This window comes from Lycorma delicatula, chromosome 5 (genome assembly GCF_047948215.1).
Source record: "Lycorma delicatula isolate Av1 chromosome 5, ASM4794821v1, whole genome shotgun sequence".
In the NCBI taxonomy this organism is placed as follows: domain Eukaryota; kingdom Metazoa; phylum Arthropoda; class Insecta; order Hemiptera; family Fulgoridae; genus Lycorma; species Lycorma delicatula.
Window position 1 is genome coordinate 56,832,498 of NC_134459.1, and position 26,084 is coordinate 56,858,581.

At 31.5% G+C, this 26,084-nt stretch overlaps 1 protein-coding gene across 6 annotated transcripts in view; it reads left to right on the plus strand.

Annotated features, from left to right (window-relative positions):
* Nucleotides 1-26,084, plus strand: part of LOC142324972 (uncharacterized) — a 46,464-nt gene that overhangs the window by 14,380 nt on the left and 6,000 nt on the right. For 4 of the 6 annotated variants that reach the window (XM_075366160.1, XM_075366162.1, XM_075366158.1 and 1 more), the window contains exons 3-8: nt 3,401-3,534; nt 11,321-12,037; nt 15,704-15,898; nt 17,236-17,304; nt 19,415-19,488; nt 23,331-23,431. In XM_075366160.1, the coding sequence (XP_075222275.1) occupies nt 3,401-3,534; nt 11,321-12,037; nt 15,704-15,898; nt 17,236-17,304; nt 19,415-19,488; nt 23,331-23,431 (1,290 nt within the window). The remainder of the gene's footprint in view (nt 1-3,400; nt 3,535-11,320; nt 12,038-15,703; nt 15,899-17,235; nt 17,305-19,414; nt 19,489-23,330; nt 23,432-26,084) is intronic. The other 2 variants (XM_075366163.1, XM_075366164.1) reach the window with 1 other exon arrangement.

A 26,084-nucleotide genomic window follows, 5' to 3' on the forward strand; every position in this document is an offset into this window, starting at 1 on the left:
CAATGCCTGGATTGTGAGATTGATGATACAGTGGACTACGTCTTCTATGTCAGTCCCAATATGAGGTTAAAAGTTCTCAAGCTGTTAGGAAACTTGAGAGTAAACATTCCTTTCTTGACCTCTGTATTAACTGGGTGATCTGTGAGGAGTGGTCTATAGTGTCTGGTTTCTTCGCACACTTCCAATGTGTAGGTCTGCAGAGGGATTTTAATCAAGTTACTTGATCGTGGTAGGATCTTGGGTGGCTAGGGTTCTGGCCTAGGCATTGGATTGTTGGAGGTAGGCCCATTGGCATCGTGCCACAGTTATATTGGTATTGTTTGTGATTTAATTTGGGGCTTCCGCCGGCGGGGCTGGCTGCGTTGCTGGGATATGGTAGCCCATGCCACTGGGGGCATGGCTTTGTTCCGCCAGTGGCGGTCCCTGATTGTGACTTGGTAATGCCACGTGAGACTCCATGATGGGACTGGGTGGGAGTGCGGTGTTTGTCCCTGCCTCCTGCACGGACCGGAATGAGGTTACATTCCCCTTGTTAAGTGACCTAATTTGGTCGACTTATTTTTGTGTAGGTCTGAATTTCTATATTGCATTAAACATGATTTTGATTAGTATGAGTGTAACAGTGATTTAACTTTCAACTCGTTCGTTTTCTGAGGCATTCACAGTCACGAATGGTTTTGTCAAATTTGGACTAGGCATGGGGTCCACGTTTCCATGGTCTTGGTTAGTTAGTTTGAGGGAAGCATGCTAGGTTGAACATGAAGATGTCCGTTTGAGGCCTATGTAAAGGTAAAATTTGATTTGTATTTTACTGATGCAACGTCTGCTGAGATGTTTACATCGTTGGCATCCCGACCAAGGCCTAGCTGATGACTGCGAGATGTAATCAGTTAGAGGGTCTAAAACTGACCTCCAGTAAAGCCCCTCAGGACTCGGAACGGAGGGGGTGGTGTGGCGACCAGCCCAGCATCTTCTATTGTTAGCTGTTGTCGGTGGCTATAGAACTGTATCAAGAGAGGCATTATATGATGGCTGGCATTAAACCTCCTGACATTCTAGCCACAGAACGTAGCAAACAGTACGTTTCTAAGAAGAAAGACCTTCTTACTTCTGGGTATATGCGAGAAATTGAAGACCAAGCTTTTGACTCTTGGCAAGCTAGGTGGGATGATTCTTCTACTGGTCGATACACACATGGTATTTTTCCAAATGTTAGGGAGCTGCGAGCAATTAGTGGGTTTCCCCCAATTAGTATACAACTCAATTCCTCTTGGAACATGGTGCCTCTAGGAATAGTTTGGTTGACTCCAGCCTGTGTCCAGGCTGTAGGGTCGATGACACTGTGGACCATGTTCTTTACGTTTCCCTGGTATGAGGCTGAACATACCAGAGTTATTAGGAAACTCGAGAGAGTGGACTCCTTTGACCTGTGTGTCAACTGGAAGACTCACAGAGAATGGACTACTGTGGCTGGCTTCGTTCGATTCCTCACCCTGAGCAGGATGGCTGAAGGGGTATAGTAGAGTAGTACCTTGGGTGGCTAGAGATCACCTGGGCAGTTCATTGGTTGGAGGTAGGCGAATTGGCGTCAAGCTACGGTTAGATAGAAATCATGGTGATTATTTGAATGTTAGCAGTCGGCAGAATAGCAACTGCACTGCCGAGGGCATGGATCCCATGCAGCCGTGAGGTGTAGTGGCATCTCGATGATGGTTGAAGAATATAAATGTCACACGGGACTCTGCGATGGAGCTGATTAAGAGTAGGAGGTCTGTTCACCTTTCCCTTATAGATGAGACCTGTGTCCGTAAATTAACCTAAAGTCAGGGGTATGAACTGAAGTAGAGTTCGCTAAGGGAACTAGGACCAAATTTCATTGTTGCAAACATTTTTGGTGGTATGTTGTTAATTTGCCTCGAATTTCGAGACATTTATTAGAAATTGTCTCAATAGAAGTTAGATGCGGGGTTCGTACTTCCGCAAGCTCGGTTAGCTAAGTTCAGAGGGCAACAATGTAGGACATTCAAGATGTCCAGACGAGGCCTACAGTGAAGGCAAAAGCTGAGTTTAAAAATCACCTTTGTAAATATCTACCGAGGCATTTACTACGAGGCCTTGTTGGGTGGCATCCCAATGAGGCCTGGCTTATTACTATGAGATGTAAAAAGTTAGAGGGCGAAAGAAAACTCCCGTTGAAGCCCATCAGTGCTAGGAATGACGGGGTGGTGTGGCAACTAGAAGCATCACAAGGCAGGTGTCTTCCCCTATGGGGTTGGGATGTGGCGACTGGTAATGTCACAAGGTGGGTGGGTGTCTTCCCTCTACGGGGTTGGGATGAGGTACAAGGTAAATAATGAGACTGACTGCTTCTGCAGCATCTCTCATTTTGATCATTATAATCTCACTGAAAAACACAGTGGGAAACCATTTCACTTCTCACTTTTGCTTGTAAGCCAGCTTGTTAATCTTGGGAATGATTATACAATTTCTGGAAGAACTTTTTTTTTCATGCCGACCATTAAGATTGTGACACTTAATTATTGGGATTTTAAACATAGGTTATTATTCAAATCTAACCAAAAGATCTATATTATCTTAAACTATTCCAAAACTAACTAAATTCATTTTTTAATAAATCTATTTAAATCTTATAGGTAATCAAATGTTTGAAATTTTTGTTCAAAATAATTTGCAGCTAAGAAAAAATATTTTTGGTTTGATAATATATAAAGATATTGTTTTATTAGATTTGTCTTTCATTGCTGAAATAATCTGAAATTTCCTGTGGTTAAATGAGCCCATGTGTAAGCATTTAACATGAATATTTTACTTAACAGTTTTAAAAAAGTATGAGTTTGGAATTTGTATTTAAAATGAAGTTTTAAAGCCAATCGCCATAATGGAGACCACTCCATTATGGCGATTGCCACCACCAGGTAGCATAACGGCCTTTCATGCAGGAATCCCAATCAGACGTGGCATTTTTGTATTATAATTTAATTATTGATTAGATTTATAATTGAATTATTACAGGTTTCTTCAAAGTACAAAAAATAATATTTAATTATGATAAAAGTGTCTTCTTATAGTAATTGTGTTAACATCAAGTAATGTTATAATCATATATCCCATTCTTCAGATTTGTACAATTTATGTTATTATTCATTGAGGGTACAAAAATATGTGTTCAGAACATACATATATTTATACTTTATTTTTATATTGTAATGATCTGACCAAAAAATTTTAAATACTCTTGGAAATTTACTCTGGATCTATGCCTGATTGTAATGTATTTTTATGTTATTATTAAAGTTTGATAATTGTGCAGTGTTTTATGTTTGTTTCTATTTCATTTCTTTTTTTAAATTAATCTGTTATTACTATTTTTATTTTTTAGCCCTCGGTATAAATGAAGATGATCTTAGTAATATGGCTACACAAGAAAAAGAAAATCTATTGGCAGCTTTAAAACAGTCAACTAGTTCTAGTTCAGAACAGCCCCGTGAAAGTACCTCCAATCAAAATAAACAGGTGGTGTGCTCTTTTTTACAATTTATTAAACTTCTATTAAGCAGCTCATTTTTTTTCTTTTTTTTTTATACTGAATTTTTGAGATTGGATATAAAAGAAATCACTGTCTTGAAAAATGTTTGTTTATAAACAATGTATCATATTTCTGTTTTAGAACAGATTCAATAAATTTTCCCCACTTAGAATCCAGAAGTAGGGAAAAAGGTCTAGGATAACAAAAGGGGTTAGTATAATATCCGTCTGGAGAATAGTTCAACTTACTGAGAACTCATCCTGTCTACAATTCCTTGAGATTTGAAAGAGCAGTGCATGTTGTACAGATTGTAGACAGCATTGATTAATTATTGATCAGTGAATTTTGTTTTACCAGCTAAAGTGTAAGCAGTAGCAAAAATTTATTACTATTTTTTACAGAAATTAATTAGCTATTCGAACACAGCTACAGGATTTGTAAAGGAACAACCTTACCATTTCCTGAATTGTTTGGCGTGTGAAAAAACCACCTGAATTATATGAACTGTTCAGTTTTCAAAAATGTAGTATTTATTTAGTTAATTAAAACCTAATAAAATATAAATTTTAACCAAATCCAATGATAGTCTTAAGAAAAATACCAAAAAACCCCAGTGGCTCAACACCCTTAGCTGCTGATTATTTGCACCAGTACCATGTTGCTCTGTTCCTTGTATGACTAGGATATTAATAGCAGTATTTATTATCATTATTTAGTCTTCATAGAACTATTCATGGCATTGTTTCTTTATTTTTCTTCCTTAAACAATCGTTCCTTTTTTTTCATTTGCTACTTTCCTCTAAACTTCATATAAATATTAAACCTATATTTAATATTTATATAAAGTGGTGAAAAAGTGTATTATCCCTAATTGAAAAATTATAATATAAATATGTATATTATGCAATAATAAATTCTGATTTTGCAATATTAAATAAATAGTCGTACAGCAAACTCTCAACCAACATACACTTTATTAAGCGAGTTAAATATTTTTATTTTGCAGTAAATATTCTATAGTTATTAAACATTTTTTTTTAACTGGGTACTCACAAACCTCATCTAAGTATCTACGTCATGTACAAATATCTACTTGTAATAATTAAACCTATAAATTGGATAGATTACACAACCTCATCATTTCTGTCAGTTTTCTCATCATCTATTTAATAACTTATTTGGGTCCAAATCGGACAAGGCAATGCCCTCTAACATTTTATTCGACTAAGACGACATAACTCTACTCCTTGATAAAACTTTTCTTCCTGAAGTCTCTCATTTCCATGTAAAGAGTTGTAACTTGCAGTTTGTGAACAGTTACAGCCCAGCTTAACATTAGAGGTAGCAATCTGTGCTCAACATTTCTGTATCGCTTTGTCACTTGGAATTGTGTACAAACTGGTGAAATGGCTACACAACCACCAACATCTTTCATTCTAAGACCAATAGTCTTATTATCAAAATTTATGAGTACAGCTTCCGGTAATTCTCCTTCCTTTTATATCAAGCCTAGGTGGTGAGAACATTGCTCTTGTGGTTTCATTTGACAAATATATGTGTATTAAACTGGCACGGTGAGCATAACTCTAGACTTTCTTCCCTTAAGAATCAATGTTATACTTTCTCATTTGTTAGAGTCTACATTCTCATTGTTGAGAAGTCTGTGCGGTATAGTTGATGTCATTTCTTTCTCAATTTTTCCTTAAACGATCATTCCTTTCTTGGCAACTTTTCTTTAAACATTGCTGTCTCATTTGAGCAGCGCATTTAGTAGGCCTACCCATATTTTAATTTTATAATAATATGTATATGTAGATGCTAGATACTACTAAAAATTATGAAATAAAACATTTTATAAAAAGTAAAAATAAAAACAGACTTCAAAAAATAATAGTACTAAAAAGTTACAAATAATTATATTTTTATTTATTAACTAAAGTAACTATTTTTGAAGTCAGTGCCACCCAACACGAGTTAAAAAAACCTATGTTCTGTATAATATAAATACAAATTTTACTTCAAACAATGCTAAATTGGTAATAGAAGTTTTACTGCAATAAAATGATATTTACAGAAATGTAATGCAGTAATAAAATGGAACATACAAAAATATGATATAAGAATACTTTATAGATGCTTAAGTACATATGGGTGGATAAAGTGACAAATGAAGAGGTATTGCGGCAAATAGATGAAGAAAGAAGCATTTGGAAAAATATAGTTAAAAGAAGTGACAGACTTATAGGCCACATACTAAGGCATCCTGGAATAGTCGCTTTAATATTGGAAGGACAGGTAGAAGGGAAAAATTGTGTAGGCAGGCCACGTTTGGAGTATGTAAAACAAATTGTTGGGGATATAGGATGTAGAGGGTATACTGAAATGAAACGACTAGCACTAGATAGGGAATCTTGGAGAGCTGCATCAAACCAGTCAAATGACTGAAGACAAAAAAAAAAAAAGTACATATATCACCAAGTATATATGACTTAGTGAACTCAAGATGAGGTATGATTGGGAGACACTTTCTCTTATATGTTCTTGAGATCCCATTTTGTATTACATGTGAGAATCCTATTTAGCTGCCTAGCAGTTCATTGAGTTACTAAGTTTATGGATAATTTGTGTTGGCTGGCACAAACTACAAAAATAGTTATTCGTTGTAAATACTTTTTACTTTAGTTAATAAATAAAAATACAATTGTTTGTTACATTTTAGCACTATTATTTTTTGAAGTCTGTTTTTATTTTTATTATTTATAAATTATTTTATTTTCATATTAAAATATCATTTACTTTTAAAAAAAGGAAAAAAGGAAAAAGTTTTTTAGCAAACCAAAATTAATATAATGATATTCTGTTGAGAACATAAATAAAGCACATGGAAAAGAAATAAGTACTTCATTAATTCTATATGAAACAAGTTTTAATCTGTTAAAAATTAAAAAAAAGGATTGCCAAAAAAAGTAAGAAACATAGAATGCCCAGCAAGTGCAGATCATACACACACCCACACACATTTATATAGCTTTTAACACTCCTGGTAATGTAAGGATTCCAAGGCGGGATCATACATCTAATTCAGTTCAACCGTTGAGCCACTGTGGTGGAACAAACATACATATACACACACCCTAAATAAATGACACTCCTTTTTGGACATTCATGTAGAAAGTATATAGGAGATTATTATTTAGTCTACATTAATAAAAACACTAATAAATAATTAAAATAAAATATTTAACACATCATAAAACTTCATTACACTATAAATTTATAGTGGTGGATTTTATAAAATTAATTGTAAACAGAAATATTTGTAAAACTTATTTCTTTTAACAAGGGTTTTTTTAAATATTTTTAAAAGCATATAAAAATAAAAGAAGCTTTTTTCCTGATCACTATAATAATACAAGACATATTCAGAAAGTAAAGGCAATCAGCTTATATTTAAATATTAGCATATCTGAATACAGTTTCATGCATGCAGAGCCATTTATTGTTTATTTACGAAGCCCACTGCAGTTGTTTTGATTCAGTAGTCGTTTTCCTGCTGGTGAATGCAAATCGCAATGTCCACGTCAATCATTTCGCCTGCCAGTTGTTAAGTGTGCATTGTGATTCAATTTTTGTGTGCAAAAGGATCTTCAGCTGCTGAAATTCATCAGGAGTTATGCCTGGTGTATGGAGCTACAGTAATAAGTGAAGGAAAGGTTAGACATTGGTGTTGAGACTTTAAAAATGGCCACATAAATGTGCATGACGAAGAGCAGAGTGGCAGGCCCAGCATTCAAACTGATGATGAAATCATTGAACAAGTGGACCAAAACTGCAATGTGATATCAACAATTGATGATATTCACCAGTGCTCTGGCTGGTGAATTTCTGCATATTGGACGCACCTCTATCTACACGAATGTCACAGAAAAGCTTGGATATCAGAAATTGTGTTCAAGGTGGGTACTGAAAATGCTCACCGATCAACACAAAGAGCAAAGTATGTGCAGTGGACGAGCATTTTTGGACCACTATGAACAAGATGGAGATCATTTGTTTTCCCATATTGTTATGGGCGATGAGACGTGATCCTACACCAATACAGAATCAAAACAACAATTAATGCAGTGGCGCCATTCATGTTCTCCAAAACCAATAAAGTTTAAGCAATTGCCATACTAAAGTTGAAAAATGTTGGCTACCGTTTTATGGGACGAAAAGGATGTCATTTTGATTGATTTCATGGAACATGGATCAACAGTTACACCTGACGTGTACTGCAAAATGCTCACTAAACTGAGATGTGCAATCGAAAATCAATGACACAAGAAACTGTCGTCTGGCGTAATCGTCCTTCACAGAAATGCACATCCTCACACCACTGCCTTAACCAAGAAGAGGATTCAAGATTTTCGTTGGGAACTTTTTGACCATCCATATAGTCCTGACCTTGCATCTAGCAACTATTTCCTCTTCTTGCATTTGAAAAAGTAGCTTGGTGGACAACAGTGTGAAAACGACAAGGAACTCAAGATTGCTGTTGTCAACTGGTTCAATCCCAGGCAGCGGACTTCTATGCAGAGTGGTCAAAGTGCAGTGTTAGTAAAAGTGTTAAGAACTGAATGACGATTATATGGAAAGTGAAGTAGACATGTAGTAAACTAAAAACTTCTTCTCATGAATTAATTTTTTTGAATGACCAAACAACCCTTACTTTATGAATATGACTTGTAAATGTAGTGAATGATCTAGAATATTAGTGATAAATTCTAATAAAGTTGTTAGGTGTTTAGTATTAGAAGTACCAGAAGTACAAAGGAAGTGAAGTAAAAAAATACGAGTGGAAAAATGCACATTAAAACAGAAATTAATTTAATTTTAGTAATAATGTGCTAAGAATTGATAGTGTAACTTACATGAGATGTGCCAATGTGTAGTGTACAATGGATACTAGTTTATCAGATACTTTGTTGCCTAGTTTTGGAGGTTGCTTTAGATTTTAATCATTTTTCAATTATCAGTTCTTATATTCACTGATTATTTCTCTTCTTTAATTTAAAACAAGAAATAGATAGGTTCATAATTAATGGGCTGGTTAGGGAATTCAATCTTTGATTGCACTCTTAATCTCAGATCAAGGAATTATATATCTTAGAATAAAAATCACTGAAACAAAGAAGTAGGAATATGAATATAGAACAAGAGTAACTATTAATAATATAGAGCATGAAAAAAGATAATAGAACAAAGAATTGACTAGTAGAAGGCACTCAATGTGAGAACACTGTTTTAGTCAGGATAGATTCAAAGCCCAAGCCTACAACATTACAGGCTTGAATATGTCTAGAGAAACTCATTACAGATAAATTTCTGCAGAATGGTCCACATGTAATGAAGAATAAGACCTTCCTTTGCTAGGCTTATGGATTAGCATCTTTCCCAAACTTTGTCTAGAAAATCTTTTGCAACTGTTAATGTGCTCATTACAGGCCTACTTAAAAACTGCAGTTTTAGCTACAGTTGAATTTATTCTACAAACATGTAGTTTGGGTCCTGTAAATGGAAGTTGTTCCTTTCTTCGCAAATGTATCATCTAATCTATTACCTTCAATCCCTTAGTGTTCTGGCAACTAATAGAATTTCATGTTATTTTAAGCAGAGGAAGAACAAAGACTAATAATTAATACTACCAAACCAATTCAGAATTAAAACAACATAAATGGTTTGCTCAAATACTGCCTGATCACTGGTATAAATGAAGATTAACTTGCTAATCTCATTATACGTATGATTAACGTACCATAAAAGGTATAAATATCTCCCTCATGCAGTCTGGATATATGGATGTGAACCCTTCTGGATCAGAAAGAAGTTGTAGATCTTTTTCCTTTCGGTACAGTTTGCTGTACCAGACATCTATGGTACAACAGACTGGAGGAATCTAAAAGTTTTCCTGCCATCCATTCTAAAAGTAAAGTTCTCATAATGTCAAGTTTCAGATAAAGTTGTAGAGGTTTAGTTTTCCATCCTTTGCAAACAGCCAGCTTTCATGTTCTGGGTGGGTAGATGACTATATATGCCTCATGTTAAAACTGTCTGGGTTCCCTCCAGTCCATTATCTCCCACTTATTTAACCTGGCAGGAATACCTATATTCCAGATTATGCATATAGCAGCGGATCTCCTACAATTCTATCTGTGGTACACTACCGCCTCAGCTCAAAGTGGCTGGCTAAACAGGAAGTAGAAGTGCTGGAACAAGCTTGCATGAAATTTGTGTTGCCAGTTTAACCCTCTAATCAAATCTGGGAATCATCACTCCTATTCTTTGTTGGGAGTGAAGGCTAGGAAAAAATTTAAGGAAAAATATAATGGGAATAGATCTTTGTATAAAAGATTATACAATCATAGGTGAGTAATATGATCATAAATATATAGTAAGCATATAAAGACACCAACATGTCCACGCCTGTTTTTGAACTAAATTCAGTTTACACCACATCTTTACTAAATTGTGATACTCATAACCAGTGTCTGTGAAATTAGATGTTCATCATCTACTTTATATTTTATTAAATCATCACATATCTTTAGGTTTTATTTCACAAACGCTTGGTGAAGAAAATGGCATATAAACCTTGCACGGTTATTTGTTGTAATTTTGAATTTAACCTGGCTTAGGTAGTTTTCTCAGCTCAGTGTTTGTAGCAACATATCCTTATCCTACCTTCTTCTTTGTTGCTTTGGTGATATTTACTTTTTATTTGTTAGAAAGAGGAATAAAGAAAACATTTCATCAAAAAAGTCAACAGTATTTACTATCAGTTGTAATACCCAAGCCATAGTAAACTGTCAGCTTTTTGTTATTGAAGTTATGTCAACCAACAAAATTAGTTGGAAACATTTATTATTGGAAGGTTGTTGCACCCTTTGTTTGTCATGCATTTGTCTGGTTTCTTCAGACATAGCCATCTCTTATACAATATTTGTATGCCCCCTTTACAGTCTCCCTCCCAGAAAAATGTTTTATTTTATTTTTTAAATAAAAAAATGCTATATGTAATGCTAAAATTATAATGTAGCTACGTTGGTAGTCTACTTATTTTTTTAAATCTTGAATTTTGTTCAAATTTATTGAGTGCCTTCTCTATATCTCTCTTTTTGAGTATTAAGATTATTACATATTGTATTCCATTGCCCAGTTAATACACCAATGAAAGCTGAAATTTCATCATGTGTCATGATTAACTTTCTTATTGGCATTGCCCATTTTTAGTTAATTATTTTTAAGCACATATGTTTATTACTTGTTAATAATTCAAATAATTTTATCTCTTCTATATTTAGTTTTATATTCGTTTGCTATTTAATTCCATATTTTGATTGATCTTAATAATTTATGTTATCAGTTGAGATGTTTGAATGAGTATACATAAATTTTATATGTTGTAATAATGATTTATTTATTTATTATTGTAATGATACATTTATTTTGCTATTATTTTTTCTTCAGAAGATTTTTTTTAATTGCTAGAAGGTTCAGTCCAGCAGAATTCAGAATTTTTTCCATAATTGTATAATTATGAACTTATTTTTATAATAGGTTTTACATTGTTTTTATTGATCTTTACATATTTATTTTTTAAATAGAAAATTCATTGAGTCTTATTACTAAAATCAATTAGGAGATATTTATGTAATTCAAGATATGTTAAATATGATGCTGTAAGGTTAAAAGTAAAAAATACTTTTTTATGTGAAACTCTTTTTTTTTCAGGCTTCATTTATGAACACTGAAGAACAATCAAGTAGTGGCAGTAGTCCTAATCCCATAGCGATAGAAAAAAATGATATTGAAATATCTATAGATAGCCCTGAAGAATATCCAAGTTTACCTTCACCAGGCAATGTTAATGTTAAAAGAAATAATCAACAAAGACAACAGCAACATTCACAACCTCAGCAACATCAACCAAAGAAACCAGTTCAAACAATAAATGTAATTACTGTTAGTTCAAATCAGGAAGAATCAGATGATGATGACGATGATGATGATGATTCTGGTGATGAATATATATCAGATGATGATCAGTTCTTTAATATACCAGGATTTATTGATGATAATGGCAGTAGTCTTAATCAACATGCAAGAAAAAAGCCGATTATGCGGAAAGTTCATTTTTACACATTACCGGGTCAGTCTAATAAAGATGCTGTTAGATCAATGTTAAAGTATTATAATTCTTGGTACAAACTCTGGTGTTCATTAGAAAAAAATAATGTATGTGCTGAAAGTGATGTTTCTTCTGTTAATAATAGTTTAAATAAGAATGCAACTTCACCGATTGATAAATCACCATTATCACCAGGAAGTAGTAATTATTCATTGAAAACCTCTAATGAAGTTTATAATAACGATAGATCACCTTTTAAAAAATCTCCAAGTCCTGAAATTGAAGAAATCGAGATTACTGAAATAAAACAACCAGAAAATGTAAGTTTTTTTTTATGTTCAATATACATTTAGTTGATCATAAATTTTAAGTGCTTCTAGCTATTAAAAAATCTATCTGTTGTGCAGTGAGCAAATTTAGGATGGAACTATAAAAACTTAGTAACATCTGTTTTAAGCTTGAACATTTAATTTTGTTCTATATATTTTTGAACTGGATCCACTTTGTGTTCATTGAAAGGATATCTATAAAGTACTCTATCTTGTTTTTCTTTTAATTGTACAACAAAATAAAAGAATCATTAAAATCATTCTGGTATTATATTGTAATAAGCATCTTTATAAGAGACATTGCAGATTAAATATTTAGTATTTGCTTTATTTTATAGCTTAATTAAAATTACTAAATAACAGTAAGATTATCAGCTAACTATTCTGTTTACTTTCATTGAATTACATAATCTGAGTTTTTATATTTTTAATTATTTTAAAATGTACAAATTAATATTTAATAGTGTTTTTGAAAACGCAGAGCATTTACAGATTAATTACAAAGTAATGTATATAAATTATTAACGTAAAAATACATATTAAATTTTCAAGTTTATGCTGCCTCATTTATTTATTCATTTAGCAAGCAGTATTTTATTTATTGTAATTTTTTTTTATATAAGTTAGATTTTATAAGCATGTCTATGATTCATAATCTTATGAGTGAAAAGAGAGAATGCTACTATCACCCACGATAGAGATCATTACTGAATGGAAAATGAATACATAAAGTCTGATGTGCCTTTGTATTAATTTTGCAACTGCAATTTGGTTTTTCGTGGTTTCATGCTGAATATTTTCTTTATAAAATTTTATAGCGTGATGTCTCTTTTTTATTTGAGGACTATGGTGAATCATAATTTTTAGAATATGAGATGCAAATAATTTACCTAAGAACTAGTACAGGACTCACCGATAAAGATAATTTATTTTGTGATTTTTAAAATTATGCTCCTTTCTCTCGCTTTTCTTTGTCCACCGGAACTTGATGTTAATTATTTGATCTTACCTGAAAACTGTGTAATACCATAATCACAGAAAGATGAGACCAGTGAATATATTGTTCATTAAAAGATTGTAACATATACTTACATTATGAGGTTATTAGTCTCAAATCAATCATACTATGATTGCTCAGATTGAGCTTGATAGAATAATGCTGAGGCCTCATCAAATTTTACTTTTATGTTCATTGAATAAGGCTACATTACTGACAGTTTTTGTTTGTGTTTCTCCCGTTTGTTTGTTTCTGTTTCTATAAGTATAGACAGACAGAGTATGCATAAGAGATACAGTTACCATAATATATGCTGATGTGATTCATAAATTTTAAGATTAAGTTCTTACAGAACAAATATTTGTTCTATTATACAAGGCTCCCATTTTGAACATAGGCTCAGTTACCTAATCTGTTTATTAAATTTAGTGATGTTTATAAAAGTGATATTTTTATATTATGTGAGTATGTTATAGAGATGTCTCAATCTTGTTAAAATTTGCAGTGCTACATTATAAAAAAAACAGTAATTTTCATTTAAACCTTTAGTATAAAAATTTGACTATTTAATAATAATTTAGATTTAGTCTTGACTATGATTCCTATCAAATTACTACATTGAATTTTTTTTGCCAATTTAAAATATTTAAAAGAATTATTTTAACAGTTATTTGAGTACATGATAATTTTTTGAAGTAATTTCATAACTCTTATTAAAGCACTCCAACTAATAAGTTGAGTTTTAGCATCTGCTTTTATCTGCTGGTTTTTACTTAAATCACAGAACTCAACTAAATAAATAATAAATGATATATTTAATTAAATACATTTTATGTAACCATGAACTTATTTTTAAAGCACAATTTTACAATTGTTAAAATCTATCTCTAGACAACCTATCGCTTTTATAATCACTTTCTGGATCTCTTATAGTGTAATTCCTGAACCATTTCATTTTTTATATTGGTCTACAGTTCTGCAGTGGTAGAAATATTTCAATGTGATCTAAAATGTCTGTGTGAGTTCCACCATGTTCAAAGTGTAGCTGTATACACCTCCATGTCCAGTTCATCTGCTACAGCATATCAGTTGTGATCATTTCAAATGCTGACCAAAACAGGTCTTGGAGCTATCATGATTGACGTATACATGTTTTCAGATCTCTTCTTTTACAAAACCCCAGAGTGCATTGTTGTCAGGGCTTCTTGCTGGCCAAGATAATGGAGCCAGTAACTCTTCTGAACTATGTCCAATCCAGCGATACAGAAAAATTTCATTAAGGTAGGTGTCTGTGTACATTCAGAGCAAAATGCGCTGGATCACCATCTTGTTGAAAGGTATTGATGTTAGCGATCCCTTTTGCCCTTAATTCTGGAAGCAACCACTCATTGATCATTCTTAGATAACGCTTAGATAAAATAAGGATCAAGGAAATGTTCAGCTGTCATCCCAACCCAAATCAAAACAAGAGGCAGATTGTGTTCAATTTCTTCAAAAAAATGAGAATTGTCTTTCACCCAAAAAAAATTTCATTTACTAGAGCTTTTAATTTCATTTATTGTTTTGTAATAAACAATAAATCATCTGAGAACATGATGTTCTTTTTATTGTTTGTTCTCAGAAAGCATTCAAGCAACAATTGAGATGCATAAACACGTCAGTCAAGGTCGTTGTCACTCATCTCATTAACTGTGGCTGGATGAAAACATTTAACTTACAAGTTCTTTCGCTTATGGTCTTGTGTTGTCAATCTTGTAATCTCTAACTCTGCAGAATGTTTGCGCGTTGATTCCGCTGGTGATCGTTGAATCAATGCCTCCACAGCAGCACACATCTCAGCTTGAGTGTTCAGCCTCAGCTTCCCACTGCACAGTGCATCAAGAACACTTCCTGTTGCAAAAGCCTTCTTCTTCCATGCCAGTAACATTTACCATGATTGTGATTTCCCAAAATGCACAAAGATTCATTAATAATGTTCTCCAATGTTTTACTGGTGTGTGGGTTAATGGATCCACACACAAACTAACAAACACTCTTCGACAATGAATGCACTCATCTGCTATCGTTCCACACTCGAACTACAACCAAGGTCATCCCACCAAAAGAACACACTGGACAATCCCCGTCATGGCTTATCCTCCTCACATTTTCCAGCAGTAGTAGAGCTTAATTAAGCTGGGCTTATATCATACATGAATCTGATTTTTTGCACAACTGCTAAAGCATGTTACTCCTTTATTTAATAAAATAAATTTTATTAATGTGTTAGTTATATTGACTTTCTTACTTTTAATTTTTGTTGTGTTATTTTGAATAGTTGTTTCTGATGGGAGCAGTACATCTTATTTTGGAATATTCATGTTTATTAATCAAATACCAATTACCGAGTTAAACTGAAAAAATAGGTCGATAAACTTGTCTTGAATCAGTTATCCAATGTATAATTAATTATCATGTTATCGTCAGTTAAAGATTTTAAATAAATTATCATGTTCTATGGATTTTTTTTTTAATGAATTATTTGAAAACTTTTTCGTACTACTAATTCTGGATTAAATGTATTTGTTCATATTTTAAATAGAAAATTTTTTTTTTAATAATTTTTTCAAAGTTTTCTTTTAAATCAAAATAATTTCATATATTATTTATTTTTTAAATAGTCTAGAATAATACGAAATGCTAAAGCGAAAACATTACCACGAGAATCAAGAGTCCAAAATATACAAGCACCTAGCAGCTCTTCTACTCCTACTATTGCGCTTAACTTTGAAGAGAAGTGGAATCCTGAAAATGGAACATGGACTAATGCTCGTCGAGGAAGAAGTCGGACCAATAATAGAATTTCTTCTGAAAAGGTATTGAATTTGAATTTTTAAACATATTTTTTTCCAAAAAAAAAAACAGTTTTTTCTTTTAATTTAATTTATTGTGATTCTCTACAGAGTCTAAATGTACTGTATCTAACAAATTTTGATACAAAAAGCAGTAATATAAATAATGTCACACTGTTTAAATAGCTAATCTAATAGTTTAGTAATATAAAAGTTTTCCTTTTAATTCAGTGAACACTGAATTTCATTCAAAAAATTAAAATCAATATACTGTGGTCTGCACTGAGTTCTGAAAGCTCTGAAACTTCAGAGAAATAAGAGAGGATCTGAAGGAAATTGGCCTTACACCAGAAGACATCACAGATAAGATAAAGTTAAACAAGAAAGTCAAGAACAAAAACACTCCTTCACACTCACAAGAAAAAACCCACAACACGAACATTTTCAACACTAGTTAGGACAAAGATCGGAACTATAAAAAAATACTGGGAGGGCTGCAAGGCCCAAACAGTTCAATTGAAGAAACTTTGGTAATGGACTGACTAAAGTGATCTACGCAGTCATAAAAAATAATAAAATAAAATGTAACCTACTTTTTTTGTAACTGTATTACTCATTTGTTTGCAACCGGTTTGATTCTGCTTTCCAGGTTAATTATAAAAAACACATTAAAATTAATAAACATTAATATGTTTATTAATTTTAATGTGGAGCATAGACATTGGTTGATATGCATGTGCATAGACATGCTCAACATGCATGTCGAGTGGGCGATTGTCAGCAACTTCTTGAACAAGCCGATGATGATAAAATAATCATACAAAGGATCATAACAGGAGACAAAACCTGGGTTTCTAGCTATGACATTGAGACAAAAGTTTTCACATTACAGAAATCGCTACTAACACTTAAAAATGTTGCACTCAAATAACAATAACATAAAAACTAAACGAGATATCAACAATTCAAGAACATTTGGTTACAGAGGAGGTTATTTTGAACAATGCTGCCAACTGCACATCACTAAATATCTTCATTGGCACACTATTAAAAATGTTCTGTTATTTTCTGAACCGACCTTTTACTCATCAGTTGTACACATCACAAATAATCTGATCATGTAACATTTTATTCTGTACATTACAAAAGTGAAAAATAATATTAGTTTTAAATTCCTGAATATATATATATATATTTTTTTTGTGAAGTATGGAAACTAAAAAGTTAAATGCAGTTAGAGTATGTTCTGTAGATAATTATTTTTAAATTAATTAATAGGTATGTTTTTAAAAATAATTACTTTCTAATCGATTTTTATTTAATTAAATAATTTTTTAATTTTATTCTCATTTTACTTTTAGGAGATCAAAACTGAACCAAAAGTGCAGTGTCCTATTTGTCAGCTAGACTTCTTGCAGTCTAAAGTCGAGGTAAGTTGTTTCACTTTTTTTTAGATCCATTTGATTCTTTACCATAGTTTTATTAGTTCTTTCACGTTTATTTCCACACATAATTTTATTTCTTTTTTTTCTCTAACTATGATTAAAACCTTATTATTATTTATCAATTTAATTTAATGGTTTTGGAAGGTTATGGTTAAAGATTTCCTCTTAGCTATTGATAATATCTTTTGTAGGAATATATCCCTATTGAGTTTGTTAAGATACCTTAATTCATAGTTGACAGTAAACATAATTTATCCAAACTTTTTAGTTCTTTTATAATAATATTGTCTATTTCAATGTTTTATCATTTTTATATGTATGACATTCTGAATAAAGCTACCTCCTACAACCTATAACTTTTATTAATCTTAACATTACGTAATAGAATAAAATTTAATAAAAAGGAATTGAAATATAAAAGAAGAATTGTTCATAATTTATCGAAGTTTATTATGTATAATTGTTGAAAGTAAAAAGCACGAGAGATAGGCTACATTTTTTCCCCAGACCTGTAGAAGAATAATGTAATCGTTTCTGTAATGCAGTGCAGCTGCTTTATTGGCTATCCAGAGAAAGGATTGTTTTTAATTCTGAATGTGAAATCACATTCAGAATACGATTTGCTTATTTGCAAATGTATTTGCATCAGAGTTGTAATTATATGCATGCACCAATATTTATCCATCAAAAATATGAGTACATCAGCTTACCTTATGTTATAACAAACCACCATCATAAGAAAAATGTGTACATCTATTCATGAAAATTGTTGTAAGGTGATGATGAATTTGTCATGATAAAAGAAATTCATTACGTGATGATGTTTATTTTTTTAAATTTTTTTCATCTGAATTTTATTTAAATTTATTATTATTTTGATTTTTGTTTTCAAAAATTTCCAGGATAAATATAAAGCACTAACTTAGAGAAGAATTAAAATGAGAGGATTACAATAAATACAGATTTCCTACTGAACAGTTAGTTTCTAAATGTTGCTGCAGTCAAAATTCAAATATAGTACAATGAATTAAATACAACAAATAAAGATTCCGAATTTATTATTGATTGAACGAGAAAACAAAACAGTTAATAGATGATTTTCCATTCAGGAGTTAATCATTCCATTCAGGAGTGGTTGAGAGAAGTGCCTTTTTCAGGGATGAAATTATTGATAAATTGGTCAGCTTAACAGAGTAACAATAAAACAGAATTACTGTTTGAGATATATCTGTCAATCTTTTTCAAATGAGAAGAATATTTACAAATTTAAATCCAAAATAAAATTGTAATCAAATATTTTTAAACAGGAAAATTTATTTGTATCAGTTGAACATTAAGATAAATTTTTATATTTATTTTACTTTTTCAGTCATAGATCTAAAAATGTAAAATTTCTCTTCACAGTCTGTATGAGATAATTTTTTTTTTGCATTGTTACTTTATTAATAATAAAAATTAAAACTAAACTGAATAAACTTTAAGGGTGTTTTAATCACCAATTTTTTTATGAATCTCTGAGGGATATATTTTGACTTAAGGACCGAAAGATATCTCTTTTTGTGAGTACTGTTTTATTATTTTATTTAAGTGGTAAATATCAATTGTAATATCATCTAATCATTTATTGCAGTTGATATTGATTTATTTAGTTAATAAATGTATATAAGTAAATTTATCATTTACAAATTCGGAAATTACCTTAATTAGGGAATTTATTAGGTAAATTAATGGTTAATTCAATTTTAAATTTTCTGAAAGGTTCTCTACAGTCGTTGTGCATGCAACCTAGTAAATAAAAGCAATGGATGTAAAATATGTTTACTGGTTTATTATTTTAGATGTTATGTATTGTAATGAATGGGAATAGAGGTAAACATTACTGTTATTAGGACAATATTTTATTCACTTTGTGATGTTTTTCAACAACCCGTCACTTATCCCTGTTGTCACAGACATTGTAATAAATGTTCTGTTATATCTTATCGTCAGTGATGTGAACCTGCTTCTAGATACATTCGATTTACCCCATACATCTTTGCATTTGTTACAGTATGATTGTAAGTGAATTATAGTCTTATTGGTTTTTTTTTTTTAGAGTCATGCTGCTGTTTGTGAAGGATTTCCTCCTGATACACGTTCTAATCAGCCTTCTACATCTTATTCATCAAAGTAAGTTAATATTATTTTAACTAATTTATTAAAGTATAGTTTGCATTTTCTTTCTTATTTCTCTGCTCTTGAGTTTGTTCAAATGAGGTGAAAGGTAATAAAGCAATGATTTTTTTTTTATGTGTAATTATTATCCAATTTATTCATCATGTTGATTTGCTGCACATTTTTATAAATGAATGAATATAAATTCATAGTCATTTATATGTAAATTAATAAAATTTGTTTATTATGTAATAATTTGGTTGTGTTTACAAAACTTCAGATAGTCTGGAGTAACTAATGTAGTTCTTCTGTTAAGAATTCATTAATTACAAATTTTTTTGTAGAAAGTTTTTATTTAAATATCCAGAAATAAATGTGTTAGCTTGTATTTCTTTTTTTCTCTACGTTTCTGTCACTTAAAAAAAAATATAGAATGCCTTATCTTACTTAATGAGTATTTTTAATAAATGGTATTATTTGTTTACACTAAGCAACATTTCAGTTATTTGAATCAGTACATTGTACAGAAATTTAATTTATCTTTTAAGGCTACATATTTATGTGAACCTATATTCTGTTAAATGCAATCTTATTATCAAAATGTAATATGTGATACATTTAAAAAATGACAAAGAAGTACACATAGTTATTGTTAGTACTATTACAGGATCCATCGTACATCAGCCTTTAATGGATCAGCTGTTAACTTACTTATTTAATCAGCTTTAATGTAGTCTAAGATACTATTAAGGTTATTTTTTATTGCATAAAGATGTAATAATTGCAATTATTCTTGGTTTTTAAAATAATAATTACAGATTTTAATGTCAGCATAACAGGTAATGTGTAATTTTCCCCATAAGCAAATATGATTTAATACATAAGAAATATGGAATGCATAGATGGAGTAAAAAGAAGTCAGATATATAGTTACATTATATTCATAATGTGAAGGTTTTACCAGGAATAGAATATGGTTTGATGTCTTTCTGAGTGAAGATGAAAAAGTCTCTAAAAAGAGAGGAATAGAAATAAAATGGAGGAGAGTTTTATTTCTTTGATTAACCTATCTCAGTAAACCCAAAGGCTTGTACTTTGTAATATGGTAATGGAAATTTGGAGGACATCATATTTCATCAGTGCACAGCACATCAGAAAAACTTTTCAGGTGGAGAACAACTATTGATGAAATATTTCTGTTGAAAGAGTCTACTTTAAAGTATTGGAAATTAAAAAAATATTATAACTAGATCTTAATGGTAAAGGTATGTGTTGCAAGATTATAAGATTAAGATGTTTGGCTGTTAGTTTTGTTTGTTCTGTTTTCTTAGCCTCCTGGAGTTCCTTAAATTCATTCAATTGTTATTTTCCTCTACTTACTTTTATCTGGTCCATCTATTTCTGAGAGTTCAAGGCCAGTTAAGTATTCATTGATTTCTTCTAACCAGATATTGGGAGATTTTCTTTGGCATATAATTTTAAAGATTTTTTTAGTGACTACTGTCATCCATTCTTATCAAATGAACGAAGAACATTAGTCTTCTTATTTTTCATTTTTGTTATTGTTGATTTAATATGTTGATGAATATTTTTGTAACTTGTTTTACCCCATTTGTCGTCACATTTCTTTTTTCCACTAGAATCTTCCTCAGGATCACTCATTCTTTCTTTTCAAGTTCCACCACTAGTTCCTTGTTTTTTAGGGAGAGTGTTTCTGCTCCATGTTGTTCTTCTATTCTTGTCACTGTATTGTAGTGTCTCCATTACGCTTTTCTAGAGATAAACTTTTTGTTGTACAGTTTCTGTATTAAGATTTGTGCCCTCTTTAATTTACCTCTACCTATTCAAAAGTTAAATGCTTCCTTCTCTATTCCAGTGTCCATTATTGTTTCTCCTACTTATTTAAAATATTTTACTCTTTCTATATGTCCTATGTTTGTGTTTAATGTATTACTTTCTTTATATTGATTGGACATGAATTCAGTTTTCTCTTTCTATATCTTTAGATCAAATTTAGGTGCATGTTTTCCTAGGATTTCTATTTGTTTAATCAGATCTTTTATGTTTGTGAATAGAAGAGCATTATCATCTGCAAAGGCTAATGTGTGTATTATTAGTCCTTTAACTGAGCCACTAAAAAAAATCCCTTTGATTTTGTTTTGTTTGTTTTCTCCCAATGTCTCTTTCATTATTTTTTCTAGAGTTATGTTGAAGAGAGTCCATCATCCATAGGGTTGATCTAGTGGTTAACGCGTCTTCCCAAATCAGCTGATTTGGAAAGTCGAGAGTTACAGCGTCAAGTCCTAGTAAAGCCAGTTATTTTTACACGGATTTGAATACTAGATCGTGGATACCGGTGTTCTTTGGTGGTTGGGTTTCAATTAACTACACATCTCAGGAATGGTCGAACTGAGAATGTACAAGACTACACTTCATTTACACTCATACATATCATCCTCATTCATCCTCTGAAGAATTATCTAAACGGTAGTTACCGGAGGCTAAACAGGAAAAAGAGAAAGATAGGGGAGCCTATATTGATTTCAGACAGTTGGGAGAGATCGCCTCAAAATTTCACTCTGGATTTAGTGTTTCGTGTTTGTTGTAGGATTTTTCTAATTTTCCTGTCAATTCCAATTCTTCCAAGATTTTGATTAATCATGCTCTTTCTATAGATAGAGCATTCTATCTATAGAATCATATGCTTTTTTAAAGTCAAGAAATGTTACATGTGGTTGGGCATTTTGAGTTCTGATTATATTTTTAAAGTTAATAGTTTACTCTGAACAACTTCTTCCTTTCCTAAATCATCCTTGATATTCCCCTATTTGAGCATCAAGAATTGGTTCTGTCCTGTTTAGTAATATCTTGGACAAAACTTTATACGAGACTTGTAGTAAGGAAATTCCTCTGTAGTTGTTATTCACATATGATCTCTTCCCTTTCTTGTAAAGGGGATGTTATTATGGCTATCTTCCAGTCTTTTGGGATCCTTTCTGTATTCTATTCATAATTTTTTTTTGTCTGCAATCTGAAACATGCAGTACCAGAAAATATTTCTGACACACATACACAGTTTTTTCTGTCTGTTGGTCTTTGAAATTATGTACCAATTATTGCTGTAAAGAAAGTTATCATGTAAAAATGGCAATCGTTTTAACCAAGAAGAGAGAAAGATTGTCTTAAAAAGTTAACGGATATTACTTGTGAAAATTAGAACAGAACATAGAACTTTATTGCCAAATATTTTGAAATATCTATTTCATATATTTTTTTAAATATCTAGGAGTACTAAGCTAAAAATACAGTTGATTTCTACCATTTATTTACCTGTCCATTAATCTGGGTATTGAATAGGGCCAGCAAATAGAACCTTATCAATAACCTTCTAAAATTAATTGTTGAAAAATGCTTTTTGGATTTGTAAAGAAAAGAGCATGTGATGAATAAGGAAAGCTGGGAAGTGAGGGAGTTATGATAAATAAGATATAATTGGATCAGTTAGAATTAGAAGACTGGCCTTGGTATGTAGTGAAACAAGAGGAAGGAGAAATTTTAACATGAATTTAGAAAAGAAAGCCAGATAAGAAAACCTTTGCAAATACTTTAAGGTTTTGGGATAGTGTGAAGGGGTGTGACACTTGTAAGGAGAGAAGAGGTATCATTGGTAAGATAAATTTCCAATTAGGGTTCAAGCAGCCATGTAATAGAGGATAAGGTAGAGTATTTTTTTTTTCAATTAATTAAATATTAACCTATTTTTCTAAAGTATGTGCTTTATTCGAGTGTGTTTTGTCATCTATCAACTTTTTTAACAGTATATTTAATATTACTTCTAACCTGACTAACATTTTCAGGCTTGAAGAATCTAAAACTAAAGATGATTTTGAAAGAAGTAATACAGTGGAAATAACTGAATGTAATACTGATTCCAAAAATGCAAGTAATAAAAAAAGAGGTATGTTTAGTATTAACATGAGTTTTTTTCTATTAATATTGGCATATCTGTCATGACTAAATTAGATATTGTTCACTTAATCATTATAAAAAAAGTTTTTTGTTTTTTTTTTTGTTGCAATATTATTAATTTTATAGCTGTTTCTTTTTACAGTATAATTTAATAGTATTGTTCTGTATTAATTATCTGTTTGGGAGTATTGAAGTTATCTCATTTTTTTTAATTCTTATCATTATTGACTGACAGTATTCCACATTATTTTTTATTAATTAGAAACTTATTGTTCAATAACCTTGTTATTCTTGTTTTCTTAAACAATTTTTTTTTTTTTTTTTTTTCATTTTATCTTCACTAGCAATGACTTTGCACCAAACAATAATTATTTTTTATTGCCTTAATTAAATTATTGTAAGGTTCATTTTAATTAAATTTAAAGGTGTTAAAAATTTTTAATTATTACTAGTGGCCCTTTACTGCTCCGCACCATTATTATTATTACAAAGTATTATTTTTAAAAAATCTGCTAAAAACTTATTCCATTTACTATACGTCTCACCACAACCTGCTTTGTTTTTCTTGTTCCTTTCCACCTCAGGTAAAATGCATGCTAAAAAACTATTTCTATCCCATCCAGACATTCTACTGGACAACTCAGACTGATTTTTTTATTCTGCTCAGAATGGACCCAGATATCTCATTAAGCAGTGATGAAGCTTCAAAGTGATTTTTCTGTGAGTAATAACCTCAAAAAGTTCCTCAGTTAAGGAATAAATGAGGATTTTTCAGAGGAGACTCAGGTATGAGGTCTGATGTTGCTTGATGACATATTGTTGCTGATTCAAAGCAGAATAAAAAAAATGAGCTTAGTCTGCCCAGTAGAATGGCTGAATGAACTGAAAATAGATTTTCATATTACATGTTCAAAACCTATTACCAGTCCAGACATTCTACTGGATAGATCAAGCTGATTTTTTTTTATACTGCTAAGAATAGCTCACAGATATGTCAACAAGCATCAACAGACCTTCAAACTGATTTTCCTGAGTAATCGTAGACAGTTAGTTCTTCAATTATGTAATAAATGAGAATTTTTTAGGAATTCTCAGTAGAGACTCAAGTTTGAAATCTGATGATGTTTGATGACATATCTGTGGTGAGCCATTCTTAGCAGAATAAAAAAAATTCAGCCTGATACATCCAATAGAATGCGCACACAGACTGGAGGTAGGTTTTCAGCCCAATTCTTTAAATTATAAGATTTATAATGTAAAATGTAGTTTTCTAGTATAAAGTATGAGGGTGAATCAAATTTAAATGGTAATTTTGCTATTCTACGCAGTAAACAGTTCCAAACTGGATGGCGGAATGGGGGGGTTAATGCTCAATGTGTTAAGAGGGAGAACCAGCTTGGTTAGCTCCTCCACTCTGTTCTGTTGTCAGTACAGCCATGAGTGGAATGAGCAAGATAGTCCATCATCTGTTGTACAACGTATAATCATAAAGGTTTTAACTAATGAAGACATTAAACCCATGGAAATTTTAACTTGTTTAAAGGTACAGTTTGGGGACGCTACACTTTCCTAAAACCAAGTGTATATGTGGGCCAGACACCTTAAGGGTCAGGCGAGAAAGTGTAGAAAATGAAAGTTATGATCAACGCCAAGTCCCACAGTTGACAACATCCATGCCGTTCCAGAACTTATGAAAGGTTGGTTCACTGTTGAAGAAGTTGTGTCAGAGGTGGGTATCAGCTATGGGAGTGCTCAATCCATTATCACAATCATCTTGGCTGTAGAAAAATTAGTGCTCAATGGGTTCTGAGGTTATTGTCTGAAAATCAAAAACAGGTCAGGTTGGAGATCTGTGAGAGACTTCTGAATCGATTTCAGCAAGAAGAAGATGATTTTTTTAGGCATATTGTCACATGAGATGAGACATCATGGGTCCATCTTTACACTCCAGAGTCAAAAATGGCAAGTAAGGAATGGCAAAGAAAGGATAAGGGCTGCCCAGTTAAGGCCAAAACACATCTGTCACCCAGAAAAATTCTTGCAATGATTTTTTTTTTTACTGAAGGAGAATTTTACTCATTTTCTCCACAATCAACGAATGGTGAATGCGGCTTACTATTGCCAATTGCTAGTCAACAAAAGATGGGATATGCCCATCAGAGATGTCATACTTTTCCATGACAATGCTAGGCCGTACACTGCAATTTTGACAAGGGATAAATTGGAAACAATGAACGGGGAAACCTTCGTCCACCCTCCCTATAGTCCAGATTTTTCCCCCTGTGTCTATTTTTTGTTTATCAATTTTAAAGGGTTAAAATGGGGTAATGTTGAAATTTACAATTTTTTTAAATTTCTTAGTTACAGATGAAGATGTCAACTTGATTTTTGGTGTGTAATCTTCATGTGAATATCTAAAAACTAATTTCTAATTTTTTTGAAAATTCGGAGATCAAATGGTTAAAAAGGGGTAACATTAAATTTTACTGTTCTTTTAATTTCTGTGTAACTAATGAAGATATCAACCTGATTTTTTATGTGTATAATCTTCAGATATATATCTAAAAGCCATTTGAATTTTAATGTTTTAAGGAGTTAAAAATCATAAATTGTTTTTTACATTTTTGTTGTTTTATTTTACC